Below are 24,183 nucleotides of genomic sequence, written 5' to 3' on the forward strand. Positions count from 1 at the left end.
AACGCTACCTATTGGGATACAGCGGAACTAATTTATATCGCACCAGTTATTCTCTTGATCCAAACCAGTTTATTTATGTGTCGATAGGTGGCAATAAAGCAGCAATTAAAAAAAATTTTCTCCGTACGGCGAGGTTTATGACTGGAGTGTCCCAACAAAGCCGCCACGATCTCGCTTCGGGAGGAGACGAACTGGGCGCTGAGACACGTGAGAGAGAGAGAGCAAGATTGAGCCGGGTTTCCTCTCCTACGCAGACGTCACTTCCGGGCACGGCGCTGTTGGCTCGTAACGTGACGTCATGACCGTCATGACCTCGATTCTCCCTGATCAACGGGCTTCCCTCTCCTCCTCGGGGACATCGCTGCGAGGAGGTCAGCGGGCCTCGCTGAAGAAGGAGTGCTGCGTTCGGCATGGCTTCCCGGTTCGAGACGCGCGCGGTGCCGCTTCGCTCGCAACCACCGTCGACGCCGCCTGCACCGCGGTGAGCAGACGACGACGGCTGCTGCCGACGACGCCCACGATCGCAACGCTGTGTGACCAGCCGACCAGTACAGCACCGCAGTTGCGTATCAAAGGGTGTGGGCGGGGCGACTCGCACCGTAGCAGACGACGCAACAAGGCCCTGGCCAGCGTCTGCTACAGCGTCTCAACGGCAATCTTGCAGGGTTAATTCGCGAAGCGTTCTTTTTTTCTTCTGTGCTTCCCGTGGACCTCCGACAGCGACCATCAACTGGTGCACCATGACGCTCTCCGAGTTCGTGTTGGTACTCGTCGAGTTTATGCTGCTCAACGTGCAGTGCCTGTGGATCGCGCTGCGTGAGGCGGTTCATTGGCCGGCTCCTGCGGCCAAATCGGTGGCCGGCAAGGTCGTTCTGATCACCGGCTCCGGCCATGGCGTCGGCCGCGAACTGGCCCTACGTTTCGCCCGGCTTGGTGCACGCCTCGTCCTGGTCGACATCCACAAGGTGAGAAAGATTCGCGCGACCGAGCGGGACCCGGTTCTTCACTCGGTGAAAAAAGGAGCACGCGCGCACGCACTGAAAAAAAAAAGAAAAAGAAACTTAATCTGACTTGCGAGGTGGAAGCGAGCCGCGTGGGTGAGCGTTTCGCGCCAGTGACGCGCTTGTTTCGGTTCGCGGCCGGCGCGTGTCTTACAGTGCGTGTACGTACTACATAGTGGCGAGTTCACGCTAGCGCTGCGTTCGTGCGCACGGGCTCATTCAGCGGATCGCAGCAGACGTGTCTTTGTTTTCCTTCGCTTTGAGACAATCGAGCCGTTAAGTCTGCGCTTCCCGGACGACCGATGTCAGCATGCGAATGCATATCAAATAGAAGGCGAAACCACTACAGGTGGCGGTATGCGTCGGCAGCTTTGTCGGTGTTTGTAGTGTCCAACAGAACAGTAGCAGTGGTGGTTGTGCTCAGGAGTTTGCTGAAAACGAAGAACCCTTCTGGGCCGACTGCGCAACAAGCCATAAAACTGTCAGCTTCGTATGCCTTACTGAAAAAGCATAAGCTGTTGCCTGTTGAGCAACACTTTCTGGTCCTAGAAATGGAAAATTAGAAAATTGGCTTTCGTGGAAAGAAAATGGCGCAGCAGCTTCCTCAAATCTCGGCGGACACCTGAACCGCGCCATAAGGGAAGGGATTAAGCTGGGAGTCAAAGAAGAAAGGTAGAAAGATGGGCCGTAGTGGGGGGCTCCGGAATAATTTCGTCCACCTGGGGATGTTTAGCGTGCACTGATATCCTAGAAATGCATGCTTCTGCATTTGAAGCATAAAAATGTGAGGAAACAGAAGCTTGGTAACGAAACCTGTTGAAGGTACTTTTTTATACTGCACCGTACTTTCTGGTGGTCGACAGAGTGACGATGTTCTCAGGCTGCACAGCATAGCAAAAACTTGTGCTCTGATTTGACGAAGTGATGCTGTTTTCCCGCTTTCCAGGGCTCGTTCTCAGGTGCGTTGTTGGGCTTCGAGTCATTCGGAACTGCACGAGACACCCCGTTTACTCAAAACTTTCCCAAACGGAACGCGTACCGATGTTCCCGGCTATTGCTCTCAGATATCCACGCAATAACGGCCAATCAGAGCTATTATTTTCCTTCCATTCATACCACATATGATACGGAGAAAAACTCAAGCCTTCCTGGTTGCATTCACTTTCTTCGCATCGCTGATGAACGAGAAATCGGTGTCGCGATTTAAGCACCTTCACCATGCATTCACCGTAGTCCAGAACAGCACCGCAGTCTTCTTCGCAGACATGTAGCTTGCAAGATTTCAGTGGAAATGGAGGAAACAATTTTACACTGAATGTGCGCATTTCTTTTTCTTCATTCGTAGCAATGCCGCACTTAATTGGTGCAGTCTAAGCCAACAGTGGTTAGTGGTAGTTTTTGTCTAAGAACATTGTATTCCGCAACGATGTTTATAAATGAAGATGTCGCGGTAAAGAATGCTCTACGCAAAACAAAGCTCCGAAAAAGCCTTTTCTTGTTACTCCCTACACACGTAAAGCTGCCCAAGGCTGGTATCCGTGTGAGGTAAACATGTCCACTAGAACGAATGCCTTTGATGTCTCCGCGCGCCCTCGTCATCGACTTTATCGTCCTAATCAGCCCGTTCGTGTTTGCGTGGACTGACACCTCTTACGTTTATGGCGTACATACTCTTCGATGAATCGCACTCTTCTGTATATAACGTCTAGTCCTCTTGACTCTTGAGGAGGTAGCCGCGGTGCTGCCCCCAATGCGAACCGTGTTTTTTTTTTTTTGCCACCAATCCCTGCTTTCCTACGCTCCTCGTCTGCGGCAACCTTCACCTTCAGCAGCGCCGAGAGCCTGCAGCTGTGACTGTATAAGTGCGAGTGCAGCTGTGGCATTTGCAGTTGCCCACCTGCAGCACACAGAGGGTCGCGTCGGCTTCACGTCCTGCGCCACACCCTGGTGCCTTCTCGTGTACTTGGCGACACGCTGCAGTGACGACCACAGGCGATGTGAGTCCCCAAGCACCGCGATTCGGCGTCGCCGGCGAAGAAAGAAAAGTGTTTCAAGAGCTGTTTAGGAGGTTCTCTAAGGGTCACCACACAGCTGGCCCGCGTGCGTACGTCTGTAAAGTTTCATAGACTCAAAACGCAAAGATGCTAGGGATGTTGTAAAGCATCCTACCTAAATACCATCTGATCACGGTGTCCGACTACGTGACGGGGATTGTATATCTTTCCAGGCTGCAGTGCTGGTTGTATGTGCTGACAAGAATATATCTATATGTATTCTTCCTTAAAGGATCCTGTGTAGAGAATTTTAGACATTTGGGTTTTGATGTTTCAGAAAAAGCAGCATTACCACGCGACATTTCTTCTGATAGGGAAGCAGCAATGGCCATTCGTTAGAGGAAATCGATAAATGCATTCTTTCAGAACGATCTTCATCTGATTCAAATCTGTGATGCAGAGAAAATGTGATTGTGGAAGGAAAGAAAAGTTGCCAGGCACCGTCGCTTGCTAGATTTAGTTCAGTCTAAGGGCAAGAGGAGAAAGGAGGCATTCTTCAGTCTACCCCTCCGCTAGTCTCCGGTAGGTCCTTGTTAAAATGGTCTTTGCACTGCCCTGCTTTGAGGCACCCTTTTCGTCAGCTTACAAAATGAAAGCAATGGCATACTGGGAACAGAGCTATAACATTGTGCGCTCTGAGTTTTGCTTTCAGGCGTGGTGTCTGCATGATGGATACTAGTTCCGTGCAAGCTTTTCGCACGCTCCCTAGGATTTAAAGCAGAGGCTTTTTCGTGATTTCTTAATGTTAACTCTGTAGGGGTTCTCAAATCCCGCTATTTAAAACCGTTATTCTGTGACATAAATTTTGTGTACTAAAATTCTACTCCAACTTCGCGGTGAGGTCTCTCCCCGCTGCTCAGGTGAAGGTTGCCGCAGATGCGTCAAGCAGCTAGGAAGAGTGTGGCGCAAACTTAAATTGCACCACTTCTCGAGGTGTCCATTCTTATGGCCTTCTGTAATCGAGTGCCCTGGTTTGTATGCCGCCCATGGGTGCCGAAATGGAACTTCCTGGTCTGCGCAGGCAGAGGGAATACGAAAAGAAATTCTTTATGCGTAAGTAATGGATTTTTCGGGGGAGGTTGGGTGGGGGGCGCTTTCTCTGACCAAGAATTTTTTATCGTAAACCACGAAAAGTCCCATTTTTTTTTACGAAGAAAGTACAAGAATAGCATTCCCCGTATAAGACCCTCCTTACACGTTTTCCTTTCACTAACTACTCTGTCACTGAACAGGTCACTGCGATGAGAGGTTTTAAACTATGATGCAGAAAGTAAGTTCTCTCTTCAGGGCGCTCTTTTCTTTCTTAGAGTGAAGGGATGTAACTGCACTCTAATCCACGCAGTGCTCCGCACCTTAGCAGCCTTATTCAGAGCGTCTTTACCTGCATTAGTCATTCTCCACATGTTTACTACCGCATATACACAGACACAGACAGAGAGAGGGAGCAGGACTAGCTTGCGTCCGTTCCCCCTCTTTTATGTCTGTGTACAGTGGCATCTCGTTAATGTGGACGCTTTTGTTCCCTAGCAAAACTGTCCAAAAACGAGTCGTCCGTAATAAGGAATCATGAACAAAAAATGTTCAGAAAAAAAACATGCTATGACTAGGGCCTGCTTCTGCACAGAGCAGTGGTCAGTGAAGTTGAAATTAAACACAAATTTGGGAACCCGAGGCCCATTGTCTTGGTAGCAATTAAGCTTGAAATAATGTGGCGCAGCTTCATGTGCCTAGTAATCTATGTTTTGTACACTTCATGGCATATCATAGCTAATTAATTTAACTCCTGATACAACTGTTCACAGCGCACGACCCCACGACTCAGTCGGCTGGCAGCACTGAACAGACTTTCTACAAAGCACGAATTGCCGAGAGTTTTTCGCAGCCATGCATGCAATATGGCAAGTGGTAACCGCCGTCGACTCGGGAACGTTGCACTGTAAAGCAGTATACCTCAAAAGGAAAGGACCTTTATCAGAGATTTTTGAATTTACCACTGCATTACTCGGATGTTCTGCACTTACAATGTAGAAATTGAGACATCTGCTTGGGGTATTAGAGAGTTCTAAGTCTGAACGCTGTCCATTTAACGCGACAAAAATACTTTGGCCCGGGGCTTTGTGCATTTTGCTTCCTTCCATTGTCTGGACAGCGATTTTCTATATTGACGAAGCGTAAATGCATTAGAAAAGTTTGGTCCCCAGAAAATTTGTCCATAATTCGAGTCGTCCATATTAACGGGGGTTTTATTAACGAGGCACGACTGTATTGCGGTAGTAAACGTGTGATTACAACCAGCTAGCCCTATTGAGAGTCTTAGCATTAGTCATCCGCCAGTCGGTCCCGACCAACGACAACGAACAGTTCGTGGGCAAGTGTGGGCGGGTGGGTTTTGCTAGCCTTGTTATCGACTTTAATCAGAACTGCAGCTGGTACGGTTTTTAAAGCGCCCATGGAGTATGCGGATATGGAGTCCACATGTTCCCTGATAGCATGGATTGTATTATTAGAGTTGGCAGCAGTGCACGGCATTATTTTCATAGTGAAGCTCTGTTTTGTTGCCGCAGTGCCCTTGCGACTTAAATAGATCGATTTCCCAGTAAATTCTGAACACAACTGTGAGTTGGCTTCATTGATAGTAAATTTGGTATTTACCCCCGAGCAGCCAGTTAAGTTCTGTGGGCACTGCCGTGGCCCACAGAACATCGAAATTGTCCTGTTTTCGGTAAGTATTATTTCAAAAATATATTTTAGTCACAGCTATATAGCAAAACGGAATCGCTGCATCGAGGACTCTTCAGAGGAAATACATCGGCAGTTGGACATTGAGTGAAATGTAAAGATAGCTGAGGAAACAACGGCTCACGCCACCCTTCATCTTCTACTGCAGTTTCATTTGCGATGGGATGAAGACCGCACCAGACTTTGACAGGAAACAATACCAGAGTGAGCAGGCAATGAACGGAGCTCTTGATCTGCGGAGATATCGAGGATGCTTGCCTGCCGAGAGCAAGGGGCAACAGCGCCACGCCCGATTCGAGCTTGCACAAGCGTTCCGTGGAAGTCCATCCGTGGCTTGCTGCGAATGATTTAGCTCGAACCAACAATGTTTGAGATCGCAGCCTGCCCTTCTTGCTTCTCGGGTCATTGTTTTTAGTATACCTCTAACCTGCACAATAGGGTCATGATGAAAACATTGACACCTTCAAAGCAATGAAAACAGTGATGCCAGCGCCTCCCAGTGTCCATGAAAACGGTCATTGAGTTTGGCCTTTTTTTTGTTAACGCTGCCTCGAGTGGCATTTTATATTCAACGTACCGTCGATACACATAAAGCACGCATTTCCTATCCATATGTTTTTCGGATAGACCAATAGACCCTTTTTATTTGTTGCTTTCTGTCTCTAACGCCAGAGAGCAGGTTGTATGGCCAGGAAGCAAGGGAAATATCGAGAACGTTTTTTCTGCGGCCATGTCCAGCACTCCCCCCCCCCCCCCCTCCTTTTCTGAGGGAGGAGAGGCGAGGAGCTGTAGAAAGTACAGTATCGAGAATGTGTGCTCCTGTTTACAAAAACAGGGTTGGTTTTAATTTCCATCTCAATGAACAGAAAATGAATACGGCAGGTGCTTTCGCCGTTTCGTTTTTCTTATCATCGCGTGTTGGATTCCATGGCGAAGAAATTTTTAAGGGGAACTAACAACATATATAAGTAGTTCAATGTCGATGCAAGACCACGTTCATGCGGAAAAGGCGCTGCTTTAACTGGAAAGGGAGCTTTTATAAGCTAGAAAAATGGAACAAGAAGTAAAACAATTGTCGCCATTGATAGAAATACCTGTATTTTCACATGGCGCAGAACTCTCATGCTTGCCTACGTCGCCGTTCACATCAAAACGGCGGCCTCAAATTTATTTTTGGTTTAGTCGTCAGGAGTTTGAATATTCTGTTCGGTAGATATCTAACTGGAATTTTTTTTTTTTAGCAAGAACAGTGTGTTTCACTTCCAGATTAAGACTAGCCCAGAGAGAGGCAAAAAATTGTGCTGTTTTCTCATACCAATGATAGGTTACAGAACGCGCAAGTCGCAGGGAGTGGTAGAGGCATTTTCCGGCAGTAGGCGTTGTTATGCTGATGAATATGGTGCCCTCAGTGGGCCTTTATTTTCGTGTTTTTTTCACTGCCTTCAATCTCATTGTGCGTCCAAGCCGCCGCCAAAGGCGATGGCGAACGTTCGCAGGAAGTGCATATATAGAGTGGAGAGATGGGCGAATTGGTGGAAAGTCCAGCACCGCCCTGTGCTCTTCACCACGTCAGCGTCCCTATAACTTGATTTTTTTTCTGTATATATCGATCTCTAAATTACTCATACCTTTAGCACTACATTCTGAACTCGGATATTCAGACCGCACTCCATTCAGATAGCAAATACACTGCTGCCGAATTTCCGGCGAAGTCAGTACATCGCAGCCATCCAAATGAGCATTAAGCAGATAAATTGCGTACTAGTCTGTTGCAAACGTGATTTATGCAAATATTATTTAAAAAACATTTTTTTTTGCTGTTTACAGTGCCTTCAACCTTAAATAACATTTTCGGGTGAGCCATGTGACAATCACATTATCAGCAAGTTTAAAGAAGTTCCCCATGTCAGTGTAGTTAGTTTTACGTGTCGTGGTTTCTTTTGATTCCACATGCTCTGTGCTTTACGCTCTACTTCGTGTGTTTGATATTGATCCTCGTCCTCGCGAAATTTTGGTTCCGGTGTTCCCACTATTAGGGTTCAGCATTCTGGCTCATCTCCTCGCACAAAAAAAAGAAAAGAAAATGGTGCGGAAGGGGCAGTAAAACCTTACTTTTGTGAAAAGCTTTTTCGAATTATGAGATTGAAGCGGGGATAGATAATCAGTCAATCGAATCAATAGAAACAAATAAACAAAAATGCTGTAGGAGTGTAGACTCTAAAGCACCATTTTCGCAGATGCCTAATCCACAGAGCAGTTGACACTTGAATGCTATTTATTGCGAAAAACAGAGGCGAAAAAGGCGTGTTCACAGTGAGGTGTACACCTTCTTCTAATGAGGGGACTACGCCGCAGGGCACCCAAGGAATAAAAAAAGCCCTCTTCGCTGCATTAATAAAACAGTGAAGCATAAATCACAAATTCAAGGTTTACCGGTGCGATTAACGGACACGTCAGTGGTGACAACGACATGGCGTAAGTTATACTGAAGAAAATCCGTCAGGATTTAAAGCAAATATTTCTGCATAGAATCTCGCCGTGTTGCGATGGAATTGACCAACCGAAAGATGCATTCTACGTCGCACGTTTTGAGCACACAGCTCGCAGCTGAGTACTCGCTACTGCTGACTAAACCCACGAGCCATGTCTTCGAAGCGCTTTCGCGTAGCACAGTTTCGTTGCCAAACTAAACCACTTCTGGACTATCACAGCCCATCTAAGCTCGCTGCGGTTAAAGATTGACGGGAAGAGAACACTACAAGAAGCCAAGAACCCAGTGTGAGAGACGGCAAAGGAAAAACAGAAACTCTCTTAAGTCCACTCGTTCGAAAATTCAACCACGCAAAGACATAAGACTAAACATTGGTGTTCAGAAGCCCCGTACCGGCTTCCTGTTCGAGGCAGCGGAGGACGAACGTGTTTGAAGAGCCGCAGGGGTCACCGAGCTCGGAGCGAGGGGTCACTCCGAGCTGCTTGCGCTTTCAACGGAAACGCCGGGAGTGGATAATGAAGGGGACCGCTTCTCCCACGTCCGCTCTGGTTTGTTAAGGTCGGGTGCGGAAAATCCTCGCCAAGGTAGCGGTTGGAAGCCAACAAAAAGGCAACAAGCGGCAAGCAAAAGGCATAGCGGACACGTGTATGCAGGTCGCGGTTGTCACTTAAAAGGATTTTTTTTTTCTAAGGAGATGCACAATAGGGGACGCTGGCAGCAAAAACTGGCGCCCTCTCGGATGGGAGGTACCATAGTAAGGACACCTCAGGTGCAATGACCTGTGGTGAGAAAAGAGGGGACAGTGGGGAACATGTGCGGCATAAAGCACGATATAAGTGACAGGAAATGACTGAAAGCGTGCTAGGATTGGCTCTAGCTTCCAAGTAACATGTAACAGGTTGCTCTTGCGAAAATGAAAGTTTCCGCTAACTAGTGGCGGCTCATTTGTTTACCATCAACGTCGACGAACACTTTTTCCTATGTGCAGGGTAGCAAACCGGTTATTCTTCCGGTTAACCTCCCTTCCTTCCCTCCTCCTCCTCCTCTTCCTCCTTGACGAAGCAAGCGTAATTGCAGTGTTTCAGCCCAGTTAGCATTTGAAAGAGGGTAACAGCCAGATGGCATGAGCTGCCGGAGAATAATACTGGAACTGGCGGTCCGTGAATATATCAGCGAGCACGCATGTTTTGCCGCTCGGGAATGTATTTTTCATTGATGTACGCGCAAAATAATAATCTTCTAAAATTTTCACCTCGGCCTCGCTAATTAGCACTCCGAACGCAGCGCCCACCATAAAACTGCGAACAGCAGTTCCCAAAAGCAGGCCAATTGCGAAAAACGGCCGTCAGACATTATTCGTGGCTATGTAGGCTTACTCACGTCAGCAGATAAGATCATATTCATGAAAACGTGTCGCACACACTCCTGCATTGTTGACCATAATCAAGCAGCTGCAAAAATTGCGCAGTAGCATTCCAAATGGCAGGTTGTTCCTCAGCCTTAAGAAAAGGCCGTAGTGAGACTTTAATATGGTCACTCCTGATTGCTCCACCTGCATCATACAGAGCTGTCGGGAACCACAAAAGGCGCAAACTCTGAGCCTGATTTCACCTTGTTGTTCATGGCCTCGTGCCCATCTCGTTTCAGGTGGAGCAGGCGTATGAGCTTTGATCCCTCTGCTTCCCTTTTCTTTCGCACGGGTTTGCGTCTCCTGGTACGCGCACTTTATGTATTTCATTGGTCAAAAGCTGCTCTATGCTACACTTTCTTGCATAACGCAAAAGCAACACCGAAGGTAGTCAATTCAAATAGAGGTGCAGAGAACGTCACCTGACCGGAGCAGAGAGAAGGAACGGCCAATTATGGGCCCCACCACTGCGGTCCCCGTGGACCGCACAGAGGGGCGTCGAGTACAAAGGACGGGGATGCTTGACGGTGGTGAAGGGGATACGTGGACGAGGGGCGTATTCTTCGGCAGCTTAGAGGCAGTCACGACCTTTCTTTTTGTTTGTTTAAGGGTCCAGCAAAGTATGCATTGAAAGGTCCCGCGACCTGTCAGCAGGTTCTTGTAGCTATGCACACTTTCCGGGAGGGCTGCTTGCCGCCAATGGCAGATTATGTCTTCGCTCTGCAAGCTCACGCAGAAACAAAATGGTGTTTTTAGATTTATGCTTTAAAGCGACATTAAAATCAATTACTATGTCAGGCTACACTGAGGGTACACTGATCAGCCAGCGCGGTATTGATAGCAAATATGTCATTTTAACCGGGAAAGCAGATTTTATAGGCGAAGAAACAGCGGAAAAGCGATGTACACGTGGCAACGCCGCGCACACATTCGTAACGCTGCCCCAGGTGACGTATCACCGTGCCTTTCCAGGAACGCTATTTTGCTGCCAGTGTACAAGTATCGCCGAAATACGGAGAAAACAAAGTGGCAAGCGTGCCCGGAATGCGAAGGGTCTCATGCTGATAGTGTAAAATAGACGATGGCGAGAATTCAAGCCTAGATGTGCTCTCAGGCTGCGGATGATCGATGTTGCAGAAAGCAAGTTCACAACCGCAAGCGCACAGAGGCATCAACGCTCTTTGGTGCCATCCTCAGCCGGTGAAGCGGCTTCTTTTTTTCTTCATCCGCCTAATCGGCAACTTTGTGCGGGTTGCGGGCGTTCTGAAATTGACATGTGTCTGTATTTGTTTTCTAAGTGTGCGCTCATGCAGACGCGTATACGAGCACGTTTTATACGAGCACGTTTTATTATCCAACAGAAATGGATTTCCCCAGCACTCTCGGCACTAGGCCGGGCAGGCAGGAAGCATTATTTTAGATGCCGGCCGGGAGCTCTTGTGTCCCGGCGGGCTAAAGAGGCCGCCGGGACAGTGTGAAGCGCGATGCGAGCGCGCGCTTTCTGCGCAGTGGAAAGACAAATAAGCTCAGATATGGTGAGAAAAAAAATTGTAGCGGACGCATAAGCTCCGCCTTAATGTTTTGACGCGATATCGTAATGCGTTAATTCCCATATATACAGAAGTTCGTGAGGTGCCGGCGCGGAAGGCCGGATGTCAGCGCATTTCATACGGGTGCTCTTTCTATACGGGGAAGCTGTAGCATACAGACGCGATATGCATTTCAATTGGTATTCATGGTAAGCGCTTGCACGAGAAAAAACGTTCAACCACCTTACGTGTGGTGAAGCCTATGCGTGCATTCCCTGCACCAGCATTGTTGGTTCAGTATAGTTAGGGCCGTCGATTACTGAGCTGGAGTACCCGGGTACGAACCTGGCCGCGGAGGCCACGTTTCGATGGAAGCGAAACACAATAAGCGCCGGTGTGCTGTGCGATATAAGTGCGCGTCAAAGACGCCCAAGTGGTCGGAAAAATTTCGCAGTTCACCACTACGGCACCACTAGGGCACCACTCCCTCCTTCCTTCCTCCCCTCACGGCCCGGTTGAGGTGTCCATCTAGAAGTGACAAAGTTACGGCGTCTTTCATTTCCCGATAACCAATTATCTTTCTCACATTTCCTGCAAACAGCTATAGCCGGCAGCTGGCACACTACACTCGGGTGGAACGTAAAATTCGCAGGAAGCAGCTATAGCAAGCGTAAAATTCACGATGACCATAGCAGAATCAATCGCAGGGGTCGTCTGGAGTCATACATAAGGCATTCTTAGTAAGAAAAGAAACGATATTCGACAGCACAGAGCATTATTTGATTAGCAATGTGCCTGAAATTTTTCGTTCATATGAAAAACGTTCCAATTAACGCGATTGCAGCACGCATTCTGAGGATCCCTTGAAGCCAATGTGTACACTTCAGGACAGCATGCAATGCACTGAAGGCAACCAAATCAGCGTTTCGTTCTTTAGTTTGCGTCTTCCGTCGGTAACGCCAAGCAGCTTCTTTCGCATACATGGGGATCATTTCCAACGTAGGCATCCGTTCTTACAAAACGCAGTCGCGCGCCATGCAGCGGCCAGCGTATGCCTTTCGATGGTAGTTGGGGTATGGCGGGGGGGCTGAGATGGCCTGAAATTTATCGATTGGCGGCGCGTTTCTCCTATTTGGAAGTGGCGCCTCTGATTCGTCGGAGAGTTAGTTCCACTAAGGTGCGCTCGTTTTCCGCAGGTGGTTGGAATGTCGATGTGTTCGGGACTTTCAGGCGGTTTTCTCAGCAACGCAGCCACCTTTGCATATAGAAAACTTCGCTACTGTTTCTGTGGAATAATCTATCCGCCTTCCTATTAATTGTCGAATTTCCATTTAATGTCTCGTTAAGGTAAGACTCTCTGCCATCAAGGACGTTTGGCACCCGAGTGTTTATTTCATATTACCCCCTATGAAGAGCGCCGGAAGGTTATTGCAGTTCAGTGACTCCACAATGCGCTTGCTGATATCTAGCAGCCGCGACCGGGTGCCCAACCGTAGACCTCGTCTGCGAAAGGACGCCGTACCCATCGAGCCTCAGCGGTGACTATATAGATAGGAATGGGTTACAGAGGGGCGCTCGTCAAGCGTGCACATGTACTGGAACAGCGTGTTGTTTGCGGGAAGTGTCATGTCAGTTCGTCCTTGATCTGCCTAACAGCTGCCAGCTGCGACTGTAATTTTCGCTTTTGCACAGCGCCGGAATGCTTCATTACATAACGGCGCGTACAGGCGTTCACGAAGCGCCTATGAAAGCGTATACAGTAGGTATAGTACAACTAAACAGGATGGAGAGTTGGGCTAGCTGGTATGTGTCGGCCCGGTTTATAAACAGTGTAATTTTAGGCTGTAGCGTCGCAAAGCGGTACAAGGGTTATGAGAGATGTCCCATTTTGTACGAGGATTTACAGTAAGGAAGACAAAAAAAAAAAAAACAGGTTAAAGAGTTCATGTGTTTCGTATGTTTCTCTTTGTTTTTTGCGTGTCGGGCTCGCTCAAAATGCAAAACTGTCGGGGGAGTTTTGTAATCTTAGTGTCCCAAAATTTAAAGCCGAGCTATTAAATCTGCAAATGATGAGGACTACGTGGACACCAGTGGTCGTTTTTGTATCAGCGCCGGTGTTAATCTCCAGAACTAGTTTCGTGACTAAATGAGCCGACGAAATAATTGCAAAATGCTCGTAACGCGCTGCAGTTCTTTGATTACCTCGTGGCGAACAAATTTGTCTTTTAATGCATGGAGATGAGTGGCTTGTCATTGCATAGCTTTGATGAGGTGCAATCAGATGCTTATATAATAAAAAAAATTGACCCTCTTGTCGTAACAACGTCCGACCCAGCCAGCGTGTTAACCTTAATTTTGTGAGGAAAAATGGCTTGCATTGAACAGCTAGGGTGAGGTACAATCAGCTGCTTGTATAATAAAACATAACTCCTAACCCGTTGCTGTGATCACTGGCGTATACTTCCTTAAAGATATTATAACAACAAAAACCGAATATTCTCAAAATCACAGCACAGAAATCGTAACGCCTATACATAGTACATGCAGGTCTGACTGGTAGCGCTTCGAGGTGCGAATACTTCTTATCTCTTGTTACCTATTACGGCAAGAGCCTTTAAAAGTCGCGTAAGTAGCTATTCTTAGTGTCGGCCAGACCACCTGTGCGTACCGCCTTTACATGCGCACATAGAAGGTGTTTACAGTCGAGGATTGCTCTCTGCGCTTTCTGGCGCTATGAAAACATCGCTCGCAATCAGCGCAGCCGATTTGCGCCGCTCAGAATATGTCTCGCATTGATCGCTTCTTTTTTTATCGCGCGAGTTTACGTAACGAGTCGGCCACCTGCCAAACACGCCATAGCAATATGGTATAGCCGACTCCCAGGCAGGAGACCTTGATCCATGCCTCTTTTGGATCCCGTCTGGTTTGCGCGCGTGCACAACATCCTCTCTTTTTGCTTCAGCGGGTGCGACGCGCCATCCGCTTCCTTTGGTGCCGCCGGAAGCACAAGCACCAAGGTCGCATGCGCAAAGCATTTCAGCCCCAAAGCAAAAAGCTTGCTGCGCTCGGTGTCGCACACAGTTTTATTACCGCTCGGCTGCAACTGTAGCGTGCTTTGTGGAATCATGAACCGAAATATAAATATTGTTCTCGCTTAAAAGTGAATTTCAACGCTATAGCGTTAATGATTCCGTTGTGCAGAAAATCTGGTGTCGCGGTCGGCGTTGTGAGCAGAAAATCCCCGCAGGAGCTACCTAGGTGAGCAATCCAGATCACGTGACCTTGCTATGTCCTCACAACCTGCCCACCAGATTGTGAGCATAGTGGCCACTGTTGCAGGTGCCAGTTAAATTAATTATTGCTCGCTCGGGAACAACAACCTGGGTAGCTCAAGCCGCACAGGCGCCAGCACCTACCATCACAGGGCAGTGGCACGTCGCAGTGGCACTACTCCGCCAGGGGTCGTACGATGTTTCCCATGGATTCATGAATGTAACTTCGATAACGGCCAAGCCCGCATACGTGGGCATTAGTTAACCGATAAACGCTATCGCGGCAGAAGCTTAAATGCGGAGATTATGTGTCCCTTCCAGTTTTTCGTATCTGTTTGAACGTAGCAACAGCCACTTGATTCACATTTAGATGAGCTGTTCTTTCTAGGCCTACCGTGATTGCCATGACAGCATGCCCTAGCACGTGGTGAATGCTCTGGCCATGTGCCAAGAGGTGTTCGAATTCGACCGCTGAATTGTTGACTATACGCAACCCCGCGATGCTGACACGTTTTCATAGATCGTAGAAGAGACTCGGTGAAAAGGCTTTTACATGCCATTGAATCGCACGTGAAATGCTTGCATTTTTAGTTCTTGTGCATCTTACGGATCACTCATGAATATGTCCTGTTCATTGCCACGAAGCGTCATTCACTGCCTATCGAGCGCTTAATTTTTTTTGTAGCCCTGAAATTTCAGACGTATTGTCTGGATATCGAAGTTTCAGTCATGGTGTGAGGAGATAGAACACACTGGAGGATTTTGTTTCTATTCCAGCTACGCAAAAACATAAAGAAGGGCAGTCAAGGACTTCACTAATTTCTCATCCGTTCCTCTGCTCATATTAAACCAATCGTGAAGTTGAATTCATTCAACGGTTTATTCTTTATTAGGAAAAAGAAGCCTACTGTTTGATTTTTCTGCTATACTTTAGACGCATGATCCATTCAATGCATTTGTTTGTGAGTTGCGGAGGTAAAGATGTATTTTTAATAATTTTTTAATTTCTCATTTTATGTACGGATAGCTGCCAATTGAAAGCGAACACACTACCCCCACTCATCTACTGATTACTCTATGTATATCCAAAAATTCTGTGCAAAAGCATTTTTCTGTGGAAAACCATTTATGAACGCAATTTTTTTTCATATAGATTTCAATATAACAGTCAATATATCTGCAGATCACCCGACGGCAGTCTTGTTTATTTTTTTCTTATAACGTTTTTGCTATCGCCAAAAACGCTCCCCATTGGTTCCATTGCGATGGATGGAAACATTTTGAAACAAAGATTTTTCTACATATCAGAAGAGTGGATCCTTGCCTTTAAAATTTCTATAAATGTGTCTTACAATTTTACAATTTTCAAATTTTTTGTCCAAGAAAGTTGAACATCTATGAAAGGAAACCACGGGTTTCATCCCTGTACTACATTTCTCTTTGGACGAATCATAGCCATGCTTCGCCTCGTATGCGGGAGGGAGGTGCGGGGTTCGATCCCCAGTGCCGCCGGGTATCCACCGGTGTTACAATGGGCACAAGCTTTCCCCTGGTCTGGTGATCGGTTTATATAGCGTGAAGTACTTGGGAAATGGGTCTTTAACCTCACCTTGAGAAGTCAAAAATACCTTGTGTCATGGTGCTCTATGGCCATAGATGCTCTTGCGCCATAAAAATCTATAATCAATCACGGATCAATTGTTCGGATTTTCAGAAAAACGGCCAATACTTTTGGGCCCCAATTATTGCGCCAGATCGCAAGTGCAGTAGCCGACAGGCGTTCTCGCATTTTATCCCAATCGTCCGCTTTGTTTTGCGGCTCATCAAGACAGGCTTTACGTTCTATCGGCCTGCTTGGCGTGCCGGAAGAGAGCAAAATCGGTTTTTCTGGCTTGGAGCCGCGGTATCGAGGAAAAGGCGAAAGGAGAGGAGGGCACGAAGACCTGTAGCGAAAGATTCTCGATGCCGTAAAAAGAACACCGCAATAGAGTGGCCTTGACGCAAGCTTGCGGAAAGTATACAAAGAGCTGCCCGCGGTGAAGGTCGAAGCAGAGGTGACGGAGTTTTTTAGGAGCCGGGGACGCGAAGCGCGTCAGTCTATTGGTAGGCGAGCTCCTTTTGCAAAATATAGTTCCACAGGAGAGTTCCTCTGATTTAAGAGGAGTATTGTGTTCCTGTCGCGATCTGTAGTGGCCGAAACTGGCTGTATTCACCTTTGCGCCACAAGTAATCTCACTTAGCACTGACCGCTTTCAGAAAGGTGCAGTTCTCCACTGGATGCATTTGTTTTTACCTAATCCTGCTGTGAGTGTGTTTACATCACACAGTCAAGCGATGCACCTCTGAGCCTGCATGTTTTAAAGCCAGTCATTGTAAGGTAAATGAAATGAATTTCCATCGGAACAGCCCTGGGGGGAGAGGAATTCAACTCCTGAGACCAGCTAATGAAGACCGCCTATGCAAGGCGGTGTGTGCTTGGCATCTAGTGTGTGCAGTCTACGCTTGTGGAGCTCTGGGAGGCTTGCAGGCCACCTTTGTTGGAGGGGGTGTGAGAGTGATGTATAAGTGTCAATTTTTCCTTACGCCTCATTAAAAGGACACCTTCCTAGATAAAGTGTAATATTGGCGATTTATTATCAATTACACTTAGCCAACCTGATAGCCACGGAGGTAAGATTTACTGTCGGCTGCCGCAAAGAGTAATTGAATAGAGCACAGATTGGATTTTTGGAAAACGTGTCCATATTTCGGTGTTTCTAAATGGCGGAGACGGACCCTTATTTTTGCCATCCAATTATTATTTTAAAAAAGAACAGTGAGCAGTGTAAGTCGGGATTGATCGGAGAAAAATACTGCAAAAAGCGATTTTTTGATGTATGCCAAATAAAGCAAGATCAGCTTTCGGTATTCCATGAGAAACGAGAGTTATAATAAGTGTTAGAATATTAAGTAGTTTTTTTTCTCTACGTGTCGACTGTGCCGCACAACAGTGTTTCATTCTGCACATCTTGCGCTTGTTGGCGGTGTAATAGTTTAATTAAGCAACATTTAGTGCAGCAGTTTACCAGATTCTTGGCCAAGATGCCGAGGAAGTCTCGAGCACATGTAACAGCGGGATTTCTTGGCGAATGCCTCGAGTTCTCTTTGGCATCAATGCCTCGGAAGATCTCCGCAATCGAAGGCTGCTTATAGCCAAGGAAAAACGAAAATGGCTTCCAGCGACCGTCGGATGAGCTGATGCTTGTGCGTCATAGAGGTGGGACGAGGAGAGTGCAGTGCTCAAAACAGGCTCAGGAGGCGGCATCATGAGTTGACTCTGAAACCGTACTTATGAACCGGTTCTGTACGTAGGAGAAAAAAAAATCATTCGAAGCCAGATCATGATCTCTCTTGGCAGCATGGCATCCTTAAGGATCCGAGCGTGTCTTTAAATGGAGAATAATATTCCTGCCAACATTAGTCTTGTTTGCGGCAAGATCTGATAAAGGTGGAAATTCACTACATTTCAAAAGAACCTTACACTTCAATGTACGCAATATGACCTTTTCTTTTTGGCAGCGGCGGTATTGAATCGTGGTCGGTTAAGTGGAAAAAGAGAACGACTTTACTCAGTAGGATGGAGCTTACTTTCGGCATCTAAGTATTATATTTCACGCACTTGCTTGTAATGATGTGGCTGTTTTCTTGCTGTGAAGATAATGCAGGGCACTATATTTTTAAGCTGCACTCCTAAAGAACAGGATACACGGGGCATTTCATTTCGATTTTTTTTTCGTCAGTAATTAACGGACAGTATTGGCTTGCCCGAGGGCAGCGAATTAATTTACAAACATAAATTCAGCGCTTATGGTGTCCTTTCTTCGTTGTGTCCCGTTGTTTTATTGCGCTGTTCAAATATGAATAAATTCAGTAGCATGACTTTTTTGAAATTCTGAGTGCTTTAAGTAGGAACCCAGTTTTTGACAGCTTCGGCTGAAAGGATGGAAGAGAGGGGGACTGGACGCACCCATTCTTTGATCAATTTGCTGCTTTTTGCCTCCGGAAATTTCCGTAGGCTGTCTTTGTTGTTCTAATGCGAAAGGATTATATGCCTCAAGCGAAAGAAAATCCGTCGCCGGAAGTTGTTCGCACAATTTGTCCACAGGAAGTAGTACCGCTCACATGACCACATTAAAAAAAAGAAATTTGCCGGCATTGTGGTTCGAACTCAGGCCCTCTGCGTGCTGCCTTTGTACTAGAGCCATGCCATTAAATTATTAGTGTTTTGTGAGTGGATTACCTAGTCGTGAGAGCTGCTCGCGGCGCCATCGACGCAGTGCATACGAAAGCAGGGAAACTCTGAGCAGCAAATTTTATTTTGTGCGACGTGAGAAGTTCGTTTATTATCAACCGTTAGCCCTAGTATATCGTGCCATTTTCACGACGAAGTTGCATTTAAGCAAGGCGGGAGGACAACACTTGTTGGTCTCTCGAGCGAACAAGCTTGAATAACACTGGGATAGAAAAAATGACCAGTCATGCTCTGCAAGAGCAAAGTTTCTGTGTTCTAGCTAGGAGTTGACCACACCAACGACTGCTTCGATATTTCTGAAACCACTGCAAACACACTTTGTTGGGCATTGGAAACCCCTTCTTTTATTCGTTATTAACTTCTGCTCAACCACTGCCACTACTGGCACCATCGTCTTGTTCACACCGCATCATTATTCTTCTTTTTCTGTTTTTATTCACAGCAGTAGCGTGTTGAAGACACTGTTTAAGACTCGCCAAGGCGTTGCCCATTTTCTCTGGTCCATGTTTGGCGCTAGGACGATGCGACTGGCCGAGGCGCGGAGGTTTTAGGGGCTGGCAAGCGGTACTGTCAACGGAGGCGGAGTTTGTACACGTCATCCACCTTCTGTTCGCTCGCGCCACCTAGGATGGCACCACGGAAAGCTCTGCCGCCACTGCGGCTGCGTTTCCGCTCCGACTGTGTTCGCCTGTATCCACCAAGTAAGAAGGTACTCGTCGTGGGTTTGAGGTTCCGCACTCGCTTGCCTTGAGAAATTCCTGAGTTCGAATCCTATACTGTGGAACGTTTTCTGGGAAGTTTCCCTCTTTGTATGACACGCCAAGGACCGAGATAGCGCGCAAGATAGCTGGAATTGCCCAGCGCGGTTAGTGATGCAAGCATTTTGAAAAAAATCCGCTCCTTCTCTGAAAACATGTATTGCATACAAGCTCCACATCCTTGGATCTCGACTGCAGCTCTAATATTTGAGCCCGTTCGGCGCTAATAAAATGAAAGTGCTCTGGGCGTTTTTACACGTATTTCTGCAGAGAACTCCTCATGGGCTGCAGCTGCAAGCGACACGGAAAGAACGGAAAAAAAGAGATATTTAGCGGTGCACGGAAGACCCGCCGCGGTGGCTCAGTGGTTAGGGCGCTCGGCTACTGATCCGGAGTTCCCGGGTTCGATCCCGACCGCGGCGGCTGCGTTTTTATGGACGAAAAACGCTAAGGCGCCCGTGTGCTGTGAGATGTCAGTGCACGTTAAAGATCCCCAGGTGGTCGAAATTACTCCGGAGCCCTCCACTACGGCACCTCTTTCTTCTTTCACTTCCTCCTTTATTCCTTCCCTTACGGCGCGGTCCAGGTGTACACCGATATGGCTGAGAGATTTACTGCGTCAAGTCCTGCCCTGAAAAACAGTTATTATTATTAGCGCGGCACGGAGGCATTGACAATCGCCGGTAGTGAGAAGCACTACACGTGTCAACATTAGCTTAGATTTTTCTTTTCCTTTTATTGACTCTACACTCAACAAGGTCGCTTCACCAACAGTCCTCGCGACTTATTGGTTTCTGTAAGCTATCTAACCCCACCTACTTCGGCCTCTTCTCTCCGTGCTGATGTCACCTAGTAAGCTGGAACCGTATGCAGCGCTCACGCTTTCCTTAACTGGACATGCACGTTCCGAACATACGTTTCTCCTTCGATCATTGCCAGCGCAAGTCCGGTAAACAATGCACCCATCAGGCCGCCTCAGCTGTCCAGACTAGCAAACGTCGTCTACAGAGATCCAGGAAGGAACAGCCGTACCCCACTCTGGAGATCGTTGCGCACCCAGACGAAACACACAGCGCCGTTTGTTGCGGGGCTTCGGATGGTTAAAAGGCAAAGGGAGAGAGCGATGGAAGGAGCGTGGCCGTGACACCTGAGAAACGGTGCCACGAGGTCGTGTTCTTCCCGCGTGCGCACGTACTACGCCGCGCACTTTCACTGTCTTGCAAACCGCTATGGAGAGCCAGCGGAGGGAGTTCGTTGACCTGTATGGCGTCAGAGGCGGCTCTGCTTTGCCGCTGTTGTAGCTGCGGGCTCGAAGGTTATCCCACGGCAGTGACACGGCGCCGACCGCTTCGTGACGTGTTTGCAGCTCGAAGCGTGCCGTGGGGGTCGTCGAGACGTTTTGGTTTTGTTGTGGCCACAAGATAGGAGCTCTGAAGTTGAGTTCGAGTGTCGCCTGGCCGTTGTGGGGACGCAAACCGATATTCTTGGCTGGCCTCTCCTTCGTTGTGTTCCTCAGCGCTTTTGGTCTCGCCGGCCGCGTTTTCTTCAATGAGTGCTGGTGTTGTAAGCACATGACAGGTACAACATGGGCGCTGCAACGAGAATCTTGAGCGTGGCCCCAACTGTTACTATGTAAGTTCAGGAAACAGTTAACGTCACAATTAACTCCTGGGAGGAAACGTGATGTACTGCTTGTGCGCCCATATATTGGCTTATAGCTCCGGCTTGTGCGTCTGTATTCTGCTGCCACTGGTTTTGTGGGTAACTATAAGGAAGACCATGAAGGAAAGCGCTTTCTTACTGCGTTGTCTGTGCTATATTTTGGGCACATCCATCTAGTTTTGTTGTTCACTGCAGGCGCGTCATGAAGACGGAGGAAGAACCCTAAGGTATCGAGTGCATTACTCGTATTCGGCCGCTGTTACTGCTGTAACTGAAACAAAAAACGTTGCATGGCTGCATGGCGGCTGGCTTAGCGATCTGTACCTGAATAGATTCTCTTAGAAACGCTGTCAACTTTACTAGCAAATATTTTTATGTTGCCCAGTGAGCCACTTTTTCTGAGGTTTATATTAGACAACGACTTCGGGCGACATTTGTAAGAAATATTGTAAGAAACTGTTATGAGTATTATGGTGTAAATGATCTACTCTTCCGATAAGTAGCAAAATTTTGCTTTTAAAATCAGTCTTGCGCTCGTACAGAGTTGGTTCGACTAGCATAAAAACGAAATGGGTGGTTTTTGACAATAAACAGCAGAAAACAGGAAGCCTATCGAAAGGTTTTCAGCGGATATACTGATTGTTATGTTGTAATATTATGTTATGCGATACAGTTGTGTTCATAGACTACTTCTTGTTGAAAAAATGCGCTTGTACAGAATTTCTCATATGTGCGTCTCTCTGGGCAACTGCACATTCTTTCTTTGTGTTTTGCATACTTTCCTTCAAGTATTGTTTCTAAAGTGGAGGTGCCATTTTTAAGACATGGATGCTGTGCTTTCGCTATTGTAGTCCGGAAAGGAACTGTCCCGGTTTTGTGATGTCATCTCTTAGACTGCGGTGGTTTCTGAAGAACGACCGTGACAGTGCGACGCATGTATATCTCTTGACCGTCCTGTCATCACGAATTTGCCAAAGCCTTAGCAGGACAGCAAGCTTTGGAGTAACGACCAGAGCACTTTTAAGCGTTTTTTCTCATGGCGGGTTCTTTTCTGGATCAGCACTTGTGGTTATATCGTCGCCAAATTACGGCAGCGACACTTCACCGACTGCGGACTGCGATGGACGCCTGCACATGATAACGAAATTTGCTTCTCAAAGTGTGTCATGCGGCAATTCGTCGAATAGATTAAGGTGCTTGACCGGGTCGTTGGTTCGCACTCGGAGGCATGCGTAAATTTGTATGCGCACTCATGCGTGTAAAAACAACGGTACCGCCATCATCCATTCCGTGCCACCATCATCCATTCCGTGCTGCTATGTCAATTTTCTCTCCACTGACTTTTTCGGCGCGCCCACAAGTAGCCTTTTGGTCGGTAAAGCTCTTATTCTAGTTGGAAACAATAAAGAAAGCACAAGGTGCAGCAGGCCATGGAAAGAACGGCGTGGTGTGGGCTTTTTTTTTTTTGTAGGTTGTGATTCAGAACGACAGCCAGTCAACTCTCTGCAGCTTTGCATGCCACTACGATAAAACTGCTTCAGCAATAGACCGTAGGCAGGAAAAATAAAGAAAGAAGGGACTGATGGTCCCTTTGCATCTCTGAAACGTTTCCACATATACTATTAAGCTGTGGCTGGCGTGCAGTTTGAATCAATTATCTACAACGCAGTGAGGCTTACGTAGCATATAGAATCCGGCGAATGTCAGGCGCGTTAGTAGTTTCAGTGGTTTTAGTAATCAAAGATGAATTTATTTCAAAACGAACTAATAGCCGGCGTCATGGAGCTCTAGCATGGGCTCAAAGTGACTTATGCATTAGGTTCCTGCTCAGTTATTATCCCCCTGATAAAAACGTAACGTAAAAAATAAAAACCGGCATTTGATGTTGCTTGTTGGGTAATTTGATTAGGCTGCACAGGTTTGCCTGATTTCTAGAGGATATCGCTGTTTTGCTTCCTGCGTCGTTCTAGGATATGTGGAGTTCAGGATGTGCGGTGAATTATACAAAATAAAATTATATAAAATAATTATTATATGAAATAAAATAAATAAAGTTTATTCGAGGCCCTTGGCTAGCTCGTGAACAACAATTGGCGTGAGTCTCGCATATTGTGGAGTTGACCTTTTTTGCACACCTTAGTGTTAATATCGTATAGTTGCACATTCGTGGTGTCACTTTGCACATCAAGGTCTTTGAGTAGTTTTACCGGTCACCGCTGGTCCACAATTATCACTGCTTCTATTGGGACGATTGTGAACGTTCGTGAGGTATTTGTGCTGGGAGGCACGTATGCTGGTCGCTTGCACTCCATTAGGCTCGTGGCGGTTCCTCCAAGGCCGTGGCGAATGTGAGATGGCATCGGATTGTACTCTAGCGCGCAGTTTCCTTCACGGCCGGCGGTGAAAGCGAAGGCGCATGAGATAACGACGCCGAAGGCTTCATCTCTACAGCGAGAAAGTAAGGCGGGCGGCAATGCAAGGAAACGAGAAACAGGGTCAGGGTTGCCAACGCTAGTCTTCGGAGGCTGCTTTGCCGACAACTGAGGCCGGACGAAGCAGAAACTTTCGTATTATTCGTTAATTAAACGTAGGACACAGCGATTTTGTACAAAATACACACACATGGACATTGCTGAACTGTGAAAAAGAGGGGGGGGGGGGCAACAGATTAACTTTATAAAGACCTCGATATATAAAGTATGCACCGCTACCTGAAGGCAAGAAAGTTTTCTGCGCATCGATCCCGTGGAAATACGCTGCTCTTTTTGAACTATCGCACTTAAGCGCTACCTCTGGTCCGAATTACTTTAAGTGGCAATTAAAAACCATGGGAATTTGAACAAACGCGTCCAGTCTGAACGGCTGCTATCACGTGCCTCGTTGCGCTGAATTCTCAAAGTCACCGCGGGAGTTTCGAGTGTTGGCCACTTCCCAGAGTTTCATTATGGCCGCCGGAATGTGTTGGCATGAACGCCGGA

The 24,183-nt window shown here is 47.3% G+C and overlaps 1 protein-coding gene across 2 annotated transcripts in view; it reads left to right on the forward strand.

The window, feature by feature from the left end:
• Window positions 1-368: 368 nt before the first annotated feature.
• LOC144103215 (17-beta-hydroxysteroid dehydrogenase 13-like) overlaps window positions 369-24,183 on the forward strand; it is a 40,602-nt gene continuing 16,787 nt past the window's right edge. The window contains exon 1 of one of the 2 annotated variants that reach the window (XM_077635988.1): window positions 369-965. In XM_077635988.1, the coding sequence (XP_077492114.1) occupies window positions 741-965 (225 nt within the window). In that variant the 5' untranslated portion in view covers window positions 369-740. Of the gene's footprint in view, window positions 966-3,879; window positions 4,109-24,183 lie in introns of those variants that run through there. The other variant, XM_077635989.1, reaches the window with a different exon arrangement.

The sequence above is a fragment of the Amblyomma americanum genome, chromosome 9, assembly GCF_052857255.1.
Source record: "Amblyomma americanum isolate KBUSLIRL-KWMA chromosome 9, ASM5285725v1, whole genome shotgun sequence".
In the NCBI taxonomy this organism is placed as follows: Eukaryota; Metazoa; Arthropoda; class Arachnida; order Ixodida; family Ixodidae; genus Amblyomma; species Amblyomma americanum.